Source organism: Carcharhinus amblyrhynchos, chromosome 17 (assembly GCF_965287045.1).
Source record: "Carcharhinus amblyrhynchos chromosome 17, sCarAmb.v2.hapA, whole genome shotgun sequence".
Lineage (NCBI taxonomy): Eukaryota > Metazoa > Chordata > Chondrichthyes > Carcharhiniformes > Carcharhinidae > Carcharhinus > Carcharhinus amblyrhynchos.
In genome coordinates this window covers 1,970,093-1,984,078 of record NC_137340.1, presented here as the reverse complement: position 1 = coordinate 1,984,078, position 13,986 = coordinate 1,970,093, and the positions used below count along the sequence as shown (strand labels likewise).

At 42.3% G+C, this 13,986-nt stretch overlaps 1 protein-coding gene across 1 annotated transcript in view; it reads right to left on the bottom strand.

The window, feature by feature from the left end:
• ppa1b (inorganic pyrophosphatase 1b) overlaps positions 1–13,986 on the bottom strand; it is a 45,294-nt gene that overhangs the window by 13,926 nt on the left and 17,382 nt on the right. The window contains exons 6-8 of the mRNA XM_080205238.1: positions 10,693–10,819; positions 7,157–7,284; positions 2,315–2,400 (exon numbers count right to left, since the gene is read on the bottom strand). Coding sequence (XP_080061364.1) covers positions 2,315–2,400; positions 7,157–7,284; positions 10,693–10,819 — 341 coding nt within the window. The remainder of the gene's footprint in view (positions 1–2,314; positions 2,401–7,156; positions 7,285–10,692; positions 10,820–13,986) is intronic.

The window sequence follows — 13,986 nt, the reverse complement described above, 5'->3', positions numbered from 1 at the left end:
AGAGGAGATTTACAAGGATGTTGCCTGGACTGGGAGGCATGCCTTATGAAGTTAGGTTGAGGGAGCTGGGACTCTTTTCCCTGGAGAGACGAAGGTTGAGAGGCGACCTGATAGAAGTTTACAAAATGTTGAGAGGGATAGATAGGGTGGACTCTCAGAGGCTATTTCCCCGGTTTGAAATGGTCGCTACGAGAGGACACAGATTTAAGGTGCGGGGAGGGAGGTTCAGAAGTGATGTTAGGGGTAAGTTTTTCACTCAGAGGGTGGTGAGTGAATGGAATCGGCTGCCGTCAGTGGTGGTGGAGGCGAACTCGCTGGGGTCTTTTAAAAGACTTCTGGATGAGTATATGGGGTTTAATGAGATTGAGGGTTATAGATAGGTCTGTAGGTTGGTAGGTGATGTGGTCGGCGCAACTTGTGGGCCGAAGGGCCTGTTTGTGCTGTAGTGTTCTATGTTCTATGTTCTATGTTCACTCCTGTGTGAATGTTTTTCAATTCAGTTGTTCTCCATCGTTTCACAAGAAGAACAGATTCTCCCTATTTACTCTGTCCAGACATTCACCATTCTGAACATCTCTCCAATCGCCTCTCCGCTGTCTCTTCTCCAAGGAGAACAGTCCAAACTTCTCCAAACCATCAACATAACTGAAGTTCCTCACTCTCCTGAATTTTTACTACACTCTCTCCAATGCCTTTGCATCCTTCCACAACTGGGCTCCAACTGAGGCTGAACTTGTCTTAGACAAGTAACCTCCTTGCTATTATACTGTATTCCCCGACTAGCAAAGCTCAGGATATAGTTTGCTTTATTAACCAGGCTCTCAATCTGTGTTACCATTCTCAATGGTCTTATGCAGGTATACCCTTAGTCTCTCTGCTCCTGCACCCCTTTTAGAAGTGTGCCCCTTATTTTGTATTGTCTCTCCACGTCCTTCCTACCAAAATAAATGAACTAATTTCTCTGTATTGAACTTCACCCAGTTTATTTGATAGCGTTAGAGACCAGAACTCTCCACTCACACGAAGGGGCAAACCCCGAGAGCTTGTGAGTTTAGTATCAAATAAACTGGTTGGACTTTAACCTGGTGTTGTGAGACTTCTTACTGTGTTTACTCCAGTCCAACGCTGGCATCTCCACATCATGAACTTCACCTGCCACCCACCTGCCCACTCCACTGACTTATCTCTGTCCTTTTGAAGTTCTACACTCTCCTCCTCACAGTTCACAACGCTCCCAAATTTCGTATTATCCACAAATTATAAAATTGTGTTCAACACACCAAGGTTTAGGTCATTAATGAAATCAGGAAAAGGGTCCCAACACTAACCCTGGAGAACTGCACTACAAACCTCCCTTTCGCCCAAAAAAACATCCATTAACCATTTCTCTGTTCCCTGTCATTCAACCAACTTGGTATTAACTTCTGGGCCAGTGCAAAATGACTTTCCTCTTCCTCAACTAAGATTCACTTCCACGTTCATACTAGTTCTTGTAAATTCACACCCCTTTCCCAGAACAAGGGCAGGAGCCTCCCACCCCAGCCGTGTTCACTTTCCACCTTACCAGCCTCCACATTCACTGGTCAATCCTCTGTCATTTCCACTACCTCCAGCACATCCACCCCTTCCTTCACCCTCAGCATCCCAATGGGACTGTTTATCGCTTTTGCAAAAACTCAGAACATAATGTCTAATCTGATTCCACGATGGGGCAGCACTTCCTGACTAATCCCAAATGTGTTAAGAATATTACACAATCGTATGATTAAGAGCATCAGTCGGGGCAAATTTACACATGCTAGAAATGCCAATATATTCACACACCGGGACATGTGCTACATGAGCAAAAGGAAAATGTCCAGACACTGTGCCTTTTACTGAATTAGACAAAAGCACTGGGACTGGGGCAGTGAATGGTGGGTGTGATGTGAGGTGGGGGAAGGACACACCAAGGTTTAGGTCATTAATATACATCAGGAAAAGAAAGGGTCCCAACACTAACCCTGGAGAACTGCACTACACTTTCTGTAATCCTCCCCCAGTTACCTGTAGACCCCCACCCTCCAACCACCCCTCCCCTCCCCCAAATAACTCCTTCCCCCACCTCAGATCACACCCACCACTCACTGCCCCAGTCCCACTGTGGTCATCACAGGACATTGTTGTTTCGGTGAATGGCAATTAGCCAATCTCAATGTCCAAATTGCTTTGAGACGATTCGAGGTGAGGAAAATGCCAGCATTGCTCTTTATTTTGTAAAGCTATAGGTTATCTCCCCTTCAGAAACTCGCCATCCTGACAGTCTCACTCTTACCAGTTAATCCCTCCTGCTGAAGATTTTTTCGTGATCAGATCTTTCCAAAAATCGTGCGTGCTTTTGATTACCTGAATGGCAAAGTCCTGCAAGAAATTAGACTCTTGTTATTAACTGTATATAAACCAGAAAAGGATTATTCAAGAGAATGGAGATCAGAATTCTGGCATTAAAGATATCTCCCGATAGAAACACAACAGGGAGTCAACACTGAACACATCCGATAGAAAGAGCAGGGAGTTAACCAAGTTTACACTGAACATGAGCCAGCAAGTTTACAGCATGGAAAAGGCTCTTTGGCCCCACCTGTCCATGCTGTCCTTTTTTTTTTAAAACCCTTAACCTAATCCCAATTGCCTGCATTTGGCCCAGATCCCCCTATATCCATCATACCCATGTAACTATGCAAATGTTTTTTTTTAAAAGACAAAATTGTACCTGCCTCAACTACTACCTCTGGCAGCTTGCTCCAGACGCTCACCATCCTGTGTGAAAAAATTCTCTGGACACTTTTGTATCTCTCCCCTCTCACCTTAAACATATGCCCTCTAGTTTTAGATTCCCCTACCTTAGGGAAAAGATATTGACTATCTAGCTGATCTGTGCCCCTCATTATTTTATAGACCTCTATAAGATCACCTCTCAGCCTCCTAAGCTCCAGAGAAAAAGGTCCCAGTCTATCCAGCCTCTCCTTATAACTCAATCCATCAAGTCCTGGTAGCACCTAGTAAATCTCTTCTGCAGTCTTTCTAGTTTAATAATATCTTTTCTATAATAGGGTGACCAGAATTGCACACAGTATTCCAAGTGTGGCCTTACCAATGTCTTGTACAAGTTCAACAAGACATCCCAACTCCTGTATTCAATGTTCTGACTGATGAAACCAAGCATGCTGAATATCTTCTTCACCGCTCTGTCCACCTGTGACTCCACTTTCAGGGAGCTATGAACATGTACCCCTAGATCTCTTTGTTCTGTAGCTCTCCCCAACGCCCTACCATTAACTGAGTAAGTCCTGCCCTGGTTCAATCTATCAAAATGCATCATCTTGCATTTGTCTAAATTAAACTCCATCTGTCATTCATCAGCCCACTGGCCCATTTGATCAAGGTCCCGTTGCAATTGGAGATAACTTTCTTCACTGTCCATTATGCTACCAAGCTTAGGGTCATCAGCAAACTTACTAACGATGCTCCCTATATTCTCATCCAAGAGAGCTGCACCTGTCTTCAAAACACAGAGCATTCAAAAATAAACGCCAGAAAGCAGGGATTAACCTTCAATACACAGGTAAGCCAGCAATATTATCAGACTTTACACAAGACTAACAGTGGCTAAACGCTTTTTATAGCATTAACTAGGAATGAAGGGCATCCTGCAATGTAATCCTCTTACTTAAAGAAGTTTTCAGAATAGACTCAGTGGAAGGGGAAAGTAAGGTTCAGAGGCTCAGGGAGTTTATTTCAGTTCACGAGGTGTTAAAGTGGGTGCAAAGCGGATGAATAAGGTCAAATGAGAGAAACAGGAATCTCTGGTGTGAACGAGTGTGCTGCTGGAGTCAGGTCAGGGTGTCAGTTACAGGGACAGCAGACTGCTGTATGAGCTGAGATTTATGGCGGATAAAAGACGTGGGGAGAGGTGTGGAATTGCCAAGTCTGAAGGATTAAAAGGTCCTGGACACCAGGAGAGTCAGCAGCAAACAGGGTGCAGAGTGATGATGTTAAAGTGGAATTTGCAACATAGGCTCAGCTGCAAAGAGGGCCTAGTAAATCTCTTCTGCTCTTTCTAGTTTAATAATAGGGTGACCAGAATTGCATACAGTATTCCAAGTGCGGCCTTACCAATGTCTTGTACAAGTTCAACAAGACGCCCCAACTTCTGTACTCAATGTTCTGACTGAGGCAGCTACCAGTGAGCAAGGTGGAGTCAGTGGCTGCATAGGCTGAGTGCTCTCAGCCTCCCGGCTGTGAGATCCCACACAGGACAAACCCACGTTAGCTCATTAAATCATCTTGCTTGAGGTTGCGCAAAAACATTTGAAAGAGTCACTCATTTAAACAAACCACTCCAAAACCAAATTCCAATCATGTTGGTGGCTTCAATCTTCCCGGTGTTTTAATGAAGGAATATGCAGTTACCCAGGACTGAATGTTAGGCAGCCAAGAACATGAAAAGCAGAGTGCTAAAGATAGATCCAAGCAGAGTCCTCAAGTTACACTTTACAGCCTCAAGGACGTCTCTTCCTATGATTGCAATCAGGAGAGGGTGGAGTCACTTTGTTAGAGGAGGACTGTGTGACTATGGTGAGTCATTGCTGTGGGAGGGGAAGTCGATTGGTAAGGTTCAAACTTGGAGCTTTGGACAGACACACTGATGTGGGAGGTGAGAACGTATCGAGATTTAGATAAAGTTGATTTCAACAGTTTGAAACCAGGACTGCTCGCATTCAAAATGGGTAAAATGACAAGTTGAACGGGATGTGGATGTGTTTAAAACAAAATACTGTGATTCAGGATATGTTTATATCCTTAAAGGAATCTAAAAAAACTTGTCAAATAAACAGCCAAGGATAACTGGAGACAAGAGACAACATAAAACTATAAATAAAAGCATACAAAAATGTAAAGAAAAGCACCGATCCTGGAAGCATATAAAAAACAGCAGTCACAATACAGATAGTAACCTTTAAACAGGGAACATGAAAATAAACTTGCAAAGGATATCAAAATCGATATAAAACTTAAAAAAAAATATGAGGAGGATATAGTCACTTTGGATTTTTTGGAACAACACCTGGACTCCAGGGTTAACTTGGCAAGAGATTATAGAAACCAGGAGTGTCTTCTCTAGAATTTCGAACGTTAAGGCGTGAATCAGCCAAAGTTTAACATATTAAGGAGAACAGATAAGATAAACCATTCCCACCGCATGGGAAGAAAGAAATAGGGGGAGTAATCTGAACACTTTTTGGAGTGAAATTAGGAAACCATTTTCACAAAATGGAATAGAAGTTTATTTATTCTTTCATTGGGTTTGGGCGTTGTTGGCTAGGCCAGCATTTATTGCCCATCCCTAATTGCCACTTGAGAAGATGGTAATGAGCTGCCTTTTTGAACAGCTGCTATCCCTAATGTGTAGGTACTCCCACAGTGCTGTTAGGGAGGGGATTCCAGGATTTTGACCCAACAATGGTGATTTATTTCCGAACCAGGATGGTGAGTGACTTAGAAGAACATTCAGGTGGTAGTGTTTTCAGATATCTACTTCTCCTGCCCTTCTAGATGGCAATCATTGTGGATTTGGAAAATGCTGTCTAAGGAACCTTGGTGAGTTGCTACAGATCATCTTGTAGATGGTACACATTGCTGCTACTGAGAGTCAGTGGTGGAGGGAGTGAATGTTGAAGGTGGTGAATGGGGTGCTAAACAAGTGTGCTACTTTGTCCTGGATGGTGTCTAACCTCTTCAGTGTTGTTGGAGCTGTGGGGAGTGTTTCATCACAGTCTTGACTCCTTGTAGAAGGTAGACAGGCTTTGAGGAATCAGGTGGTGAGTTATTCACCACAGGATCCCCAACTTCTAACCTGCTCTTGTAGCCACAGTATTTATGATGCTGGTCCAGTTCAGTTTCTGGTTAATGGTAACCCCAAGGATGTTGACAGTGGGGATTCAGTGATGGTAATGTCATTGAATGTCAGAGTGATGATTAGGTTCCCTTTTGTTGGAGATGATTATTGTATTTGTGTGGGGTAAATGTTACTTGACACTTAACAGCCCAGGCCTGGATATTATCCAGCTCTTCCTGCATTTGAATACGGATTGCTTCAGTACTTGAGGAGTTGTGAATGGTGAACATAGTGCAGTCACTAGCAAACATCCCACTTTGGACCTCATGATGAAGGGAAGGTCATTGATGAAGCAGCTGAAGATGGTTGGGCCTAGGACACTATCCTGAGGGACTCCTGCAGAGAAGTCCCTGAGATTGCTGATCACCACAACTGTCTTCGTTTGTGTCAGGTATGGTTCCAACCAGCAAAGTCTTTTCCTTGATTTCCATAGACCCCAGTTTCGCTCGGGCTCCTTGATGCCACACTCAGGCTATCACTCTACCTCACCTCTGGAATTCAACTCTTTTGTCCATGTTTGAACTGAGGCAGGAATGAGGTCAGGAGCTGAGTGACCCTGGAGAAACCCAAAGTGGGCATTGCTGAGCAGGTGCTGTTTGATAGTGCTGTCAATGACCCCTTCCGTCACTTTACTGATGATCAAGAGTAGACTGATTGGGCAGTAATTGGCTGGGTTGGATTTGCCCTGTTTTTTTGTGTACAGGACAGACCTGGGCAATTTTCCACATTGTTGGGTAGATGTCAATTTAATAACTGTACTGGAAGAGGAGCAGCAAGTTCTGGAGCACAAGTCTTCAGTACTATTGCTGGAATATTATCAGGGCCCATTGCCTTTTCAGTATCCAGGGCCTCCAACTATTTCCTGATATCACGTGGAGTGAATCGAATTAGCTGAAACCATTTACAATGTCAGTTAGTGCGAGGACAAGGGAGCAAAGTTGTGAAAAGGTCAATCCAGGGGTTACATTGTGGCTCTGATGGACGAGGAGCTGAGAACTTGGAGCAGGTTCTTTTAAGATTGGTCTTAACTTGCCTTTCTACTGCTGGATCGGTGCTTTCCCTTTGTGAATAGACTTTTATGTTGAAGGCACTACACAGATGGATGTTGTCAATTACATAATTTGCCAAGTCAATGTTGAACCTCTTCAGGGAACAGTGTGCTAACTCCTGACTCAATGTAAAGGGACTTTTAAAGGGTGAATGGGATTTGTAAGATACCTTGTCCTTGAATTCACTGTTAAATGCAAACTGGTTTTCAGGTTTTCCATCAGGGACCTTGTACCGTCTGAACCAATCGACTGTTGCCTCCAGGTATCCTGGTTTCAGCCGCCTCACATCATCAATATCTAATTGAAAAACACAAATGTTGCTTAGTCGAGTGACCTTTGGCCTTCATTTGCTCACCAGAATGCATCAAGTATTCAACTTTCAAACAAATGGCTTAATATCTCCTGCAAAACAGTGTTCTCAATGTTTATTAATGATCTAGTTTTAGGTGTTCGGTGAATATTCTGCAAATTTCTGTGTGCGTCACATGTTAAAGTCAGGTTTGAAATTCTATAAACAGATCTAAACACACTAGGACTGAGCTTACTGGGGCAAATCGGAACAAAGCTTATGGGGAGAAAGCAGGATTAGGCCATTGAGTTGATAGGAACATAAGAAATAGGAGCAGGAGTAGGCCATCTAGCCCTTCGAGCCTGCCCCGCCATTCAATAAGATCATGGCTGATCTGAAGTGGATCAGTTCCACTTTCCCGCTTTCTCCCCATAACCCTTAATTCCCTTGGCTATTAGAAATCTATCTACCCGTGACTTAAACATGCAACAAGGTAACATGGACGGATGTCAGGGGTAGGTTCTTTACCCAGAGGGTGGTGAGGGATTGGAATGCCCTGCCTGCTGCAGTTGTAAATGCGCCTAGTTTGGGGGCGTTTAAGAGATCCGTGGATAGGTTTATGGATGGAAAGGGTTTGGTTTAGGTTAGAGGGTCATTGCTTTTTAACTGGTCGGTGCAACATCGTGGGCCGAAGGGCCTGTTCTGCGCTGTAATGTTCTATGTTCTATGAAGGGCCTCATGGCCTCCTCCTGCTCCTATCTTTTATGTTTCTATGTTTGGAAAAAAAATTAAACTTGGGCAAATATAGTGTTATGCATTTTGAATATAAATACAACCTTCAGGGTTAAAAAAAACCATAACCAATGGAGGAAGAAAGATATCTGTGCATGTTAGTCCATCAACCTGTAAAGGCCCATGAACCACAGTGTGAAGAGACAGCAAGGTCAACAGGTTCACTATAAGTTAATGGATACTTTTGTTCTACGATGAAATCTTGGTTTGTATCTCACATACTATGGTATACGATGTCCATTTTCTGTCTCCACATTGTGGGCAATATTGAGACTTTGGAAATTTGGACTTTGACAGAAAAAGTCCACAACAGTTCTTTCTCAGAGGGCCTGTGGTTACTGCCTCATGGGGTGTACGATGATTTGCCGAATTCTGGACCTGTTAGTACCTTGTTCAGAGAGAAACGTTAGATGTTAATTAAGGCCAGAGTGATCACCCAAAGTAGTTTCAAACACCCAAGAGGACGGGGGGGGGAAAATGTCAGGTCCTTCCTCCCCACATTAGCCTTGGTTTTTGATGAAGTTTTTCAGATGAAGCGAGGGGTATAGATTGTACAGGGGGGCAGGGTGGAGAGGATCAGAGATTCTCCTGTCTGGAATTACTCACATCAAAATGTGCAGACAACACCAAGCTAGGGGTGTTGCTCACACTGAGGAAGAATACAATATAATACAAGGTGTCAGATAACTTGTGGACTAGCCAGTTCATTGGCAATATAACTTTAAACAGATGAATGAGAGGTGATGCATTTGGTAAAGTAATAGAAAGATCATCCACAGAATTACAACTAAAATACCGAATGGTGTAGGATCTTGGGATATAGATGAACAAACTGTCAAAACATTGCAGATCAACAAAGTAATTAAAAATGTTAACAAAATACTGGGATCTAATTATTTAATTAGGGGTAGAGGATTCAGATGTAGTGAGTAAATATCATACTTGTATAAAATCCTGGTTAGGTTAAGCACAGAAAGGCTGTCATCTCCAAAGATGTGCAGGTTAGGTTGACTGGCCATGCCAAATTGCCCCTCAGTGTCAGGGGGATTAGCAGGATAAAAATATGAGGGTATGGGGATAGGGTCTTGGTGGGATTGTTGGTGACGGAGGCTCGATGGGCCGAATGATTTCCTCCTGCATTGTAAGGATTCTATGATTAAAAAGCACACATGAACACTGTGGACGGTGCAATTAAGATTTACAAGAACGGTATTATAGCTATCGAGAATGAACAGATTGGGGCTTTTAGCTTTAAAAAAGTAACAAATTAAAGGTGATCTAATTAAGATCTTTTAAATTAGAAATGTGTAGGATAGGGAAGATGTTTCCACGAATGGGAGAAAATGGAAGGCAATTGATGCAATATAGTTACTAACAAATTCAGTAGGGAAAGAAGAGATTTCTTCATTCAGTGGTTAGAATATGGAACTTGCTGCCACAGCGAGCGATTTCAAAGCTTAAGAGAAATTAGATGTGTACATGAGAGAAAAGCTTTGCTGAAAGGCTGAAAAGAATGGGGGGGAGGAGGGGGAGTAGAGAGAGAGAGGGGAGAATGCATGTTGATTTTAACCATCAGCACTGAACAGGTGGGCTGAATGGTCTGTTTCAATGCAATATGTTAATATCTGAAGCATTAGGGCAACATAGTGGTGCAGTGGTTAACACTGCTGCCTCATAGCTCCAGGGACCCAGGTTCAATTCCATCCTCAGGTCACTCTCTGGGTGGAGTCTGCACATTCTCCCCATGTCTGTGTGGGTTTCCTCCGGGTGTTCCGGTTTCCTCCCACAGTCCAAAGATGTGCAGGTTGCGTGGATTAGCCATGATAAATTGCCCCTTAGTGTCCCAAGATGTGTAGGTTGGGTGGATTAGCCATGGGAAATGTGCAGGGTTACGGAGATATGGCAGGAGAGAGGACCTGGATAAGATCCACTTCCAGAGAGTCAGTGCTGACTCGATGGGCCAAATGGTCTCTTCTACATGATGGGGATTGTGTGATTATGTTGCACACTTAATTCTGGTGAAAAAAGGAGGAACATGTATTTTCAGAGATAATCACCTTCTTGGCATACCCTGGAACACTTCACAAACAGTAAGAAGTCTTACAACACCCTTCGAGTGACTCACCTGATGAAGGGGCAAACCCCGAAAGCTAGTGGTGTTTACTACCGAATAAACCTGTTGGACTTTAACTTGGTGTTGAGAGACTTCTTACTGTGTTTACTCCAGTTCAACACCAGCATCTCCACATCAACACTTCACAAACAGCAGTTACTCTGGTTTCTGTCCGGATTACTTGTGTGAGCAATGTCAAAAACATCAGGTGGTGAGTGGTGCAATGTTAAATTGAAACTGAGAAGCATCACGCTGTGTGATCTACACATCAAAGCCAGATGCAATCTTTTCAAATTTGCCGATAAGACCAAAGCAATCAGGTCAAGGTCTACAGAAATTGGTTCTGGAATTAGCCACAATGTTTGTTTTAAAAAAAAACTAATTCCTAAATATACAAACTGGAAATACAACAGGGCGTGAATCATCATCTAGACCGGGAAGCTACACTTGTTAGATTATCAGAATCTCAGCCAATAATGAATTAATCTAAAAGCAGTCTGTGTAATCTTACTTTTAAAACTATTTGCCTCAGGATCCTTGCTGTTTATTGCAATAATTTTCCAGTCAGTTTCACCCTCGTCTATCATGGCTAGAATCCCAAGAGCTTTGACCTGGATGACGTCTCCTCTGGAACACACCTGAAATAAAACAGCAATTCAGATTTAAAATTGTTCCCAATCATCTGTCATCATGGATGCAACAATATTTTAAGGAATTTCTTTTTTTTTAAGAGAAATAAGATTTGGTGCTGTGAAAAACTTCCACGAGTTTTCTCCAAACAGCCTGCCAAGAGAAGGAATGAAGGGAATTAGGCCGGCTGTGGGTGCAGGTAGCAGTGTAAGGAGTGATGCCAAACCTGGAGGAGTCGATCACAGTGAGAATGATGCTGATTAATTAGTCACAAAGGTTTACAGCCCAACTTGTCCATGCCACCCATTTTTTTAAAAATCCCTAAGCTAATCCCAATTGCCCGCATTTGGCCCATATCCCTCTATACCCATTTTACCCATGTAACTTTTTAAAAGACAAAATTGTACCCACCTCTACTACTACCTCTGGCAGTTTGTTCCAGACACTCACCACCCTCTGAAAAAATTGCCCCTCTGGACACTTTTATATCTCTCCCCTCTCATCTTAAACCTATGCCCTCTAGTTTTAGATTCCCCTACCTTTGGGGAAAGATATTGACTATCCAGCTGGCCTGTGCCCCTCATTACTTTATTGACCTCTATAAGATCACCCCTCAGTCTCTTATGTTCTGGAGAAAAAAGTCCCAGTCTATCCAGCCTCTCCTTATAACTCAATCCATCAAGTCCCACTAGCATCCTGGTAAGTCTTTTCTGTATATCTAGTTTAATAATATCCTTTCTATAATAGGGTGACCAGAATTCCACAGTATTCCAAGTGTGGCCTTACCAATGTCTTATACAGCTTCAACATGACATTCCAACTACTGTATTCAACGTTCGATGAAACTAATGATGCCAAATGCCTTCTTCACCACCCTCTCCACCTGTGACTCCACTTTCAAGGAGCTATGAACATGTTCCCCTAGACCTCTGTTCTGTAACTCTCCCCAACACCCTATTAATGGAGTAAGTCCTGCCCTGGCTAAATCTACCAAAATGCATCACCTTGCATTTGTCTAAATTAAACTCCATCTGCCATTCGTCAGCCCACTAGCCCAATGGATCAAGATCCCATTGCAATTGGAGATAACTTTCTCCATTGTCCACTATGCCATCAATCTTAGTATCATCTGCAAACTTCCTAACCATGCCTCCTATATTCTCATCCAAATTGTTAACATAAAAGACAAATAACAGTGGACTCAGCACTAATCCCTGAGGCACGCCACTGGTCACAGGCCTCCAACTGGATATACAGACAGTGTCTAGAAATGGGCAGATAGAATAGTGAGAACTGCGAGGTGGTGCATTTTGACAGAAGAGAGAGGGAGGGCCAATACTGACTTATAGCAACATTGTAAAGATGACAGCAGGACATTGAGAGAATGGTTAGGAAGCATTTGGGATCTTGAGCTTCAAAGTTAGAGGGATTGAGAACAAAAGCAGGAAAAATGCTACATTTCGTCAAGTTCTGGTCAGAATTGAAAGTTTTCATTTGAATACTAGGCACATTGTTAACAAGATGTCATTTATAGCACAGATTGAAAGAAATTAATATGACAGCTTCAGAGAGGTTGGGGCTGGATTATTGAAAGGTATTTGACATTTTGGAAGGGCAATAAATAAAGGAGGTGGGTTTACTCCATTAATAAAGGACGGAATTAGTGCAGTCATGAAAAATGATCCTGGTTTGCTAGATCAAAATGTAGAATCAGTTTAGGTGGAGTTTGCAAAAAGCAAAGGCAAGTCACTAGCAGGATAGTATAAAAGCCCAGAACAGTAGCAACACTGTAGACTGAGTATAAATCAAGGAATAGTTCTAAGATATCTCCCAGTGAGTAATAGGATAACCATGTAACAAGGAAATTAAGACCAGTATTAAACTGAAAAAAAAGGTGGCAAAGATCAGTGGTAAGCCAGAGGATTGGGGGTTTTAAAAGCCAACAAAAGACAACCAAAATATAACAATGTGGGAAAAGATAAATTGTAAGGGTCAAACTAACAAGTAATGTAAAAATGGACAATAGCAGCTTCAAATATAGAAAAAAAAGGCCAAAGTAAACATAACCCTTTTAGAGAAAGAGACTGGGGAAATAATTATGGAGATGGCAGAGGACTTAAATACTTTGTACCAGCGTTCATGGTCAAAGGCATTAATAGAATTCCAAATATACTAAATTATCAAAACAGGGGGAGCAAATTTATACAGTTTAAACTAAATTTATATTAGAAGGAAAAAATACTAGGGAAACTAATGTGGCTAAAAGCTGATAAGTTCCCTGGATCTTGATGGGTTGCATTTTAAGACATTAAAGGAAGCAATGTGGATGCACGGGTTGTAATCTTCCAAGAATCCATAAATTCAAGAAAAGTCCCAGAGGACTGGAAAACTGCCAATACAACAATCTTATTCAAATAGGGAGACAAAAAACAGATAACTATGGGCCAACTGGCTTAACACCTGCCATTAGGAAAATGGTAGAGTCCATGAGAAAGAAATCAATAGCAGAACATTTAGAAATACATAACATAATCAGAGTCAGCATGGCTTCATGAAGGGAAAATCATAATTGACAAATGTATTAGAATTCTTTAAGATGACAATGAGTAGGATAGATAAAGGGGAATTAGTGGATGTAATGTACATGGATTTCCAAAACAGTGTTGGATTGGGTATTGCATAAAAGGTTATTTAATAAAAGCCCATGGTGTTGGACAAGGTGTATTAGCATGGATACAGGATTGACTAACTAACAGAAGATAGATTTGGGATAAGAGAGATATTTTCAGAATGGCATCTGGTAACCAATGGAGTGTCACAGGGATCACCATGGACAAAGAGTCCTATGGCTGTGCTGAGGCAACCCAATCTGTTGGAGCATCGATTCAACTGGTACAATCAGCCTCAGTATTCCTGGACTAATAAACCAGTGGGGCTCCTGCCCCTGACTGTCATCTCCAACCTAATGTGTGGGCCTGAACAAAGGACAGAACTGAGCTCCGGGTTATGATGCTATCTATGGTCAGACTTTCTAATACGCGCCTTTAAGTTTGCCCCAGAAACATTAAAATTTTGGAACTCAATCTCCCTTCAATAAGCCCAAGGATCAAATTATAGAGACAGCACTTTTCCCACAGCAAATCACAGCAACAATATTATAACCAACTGCGTTTCT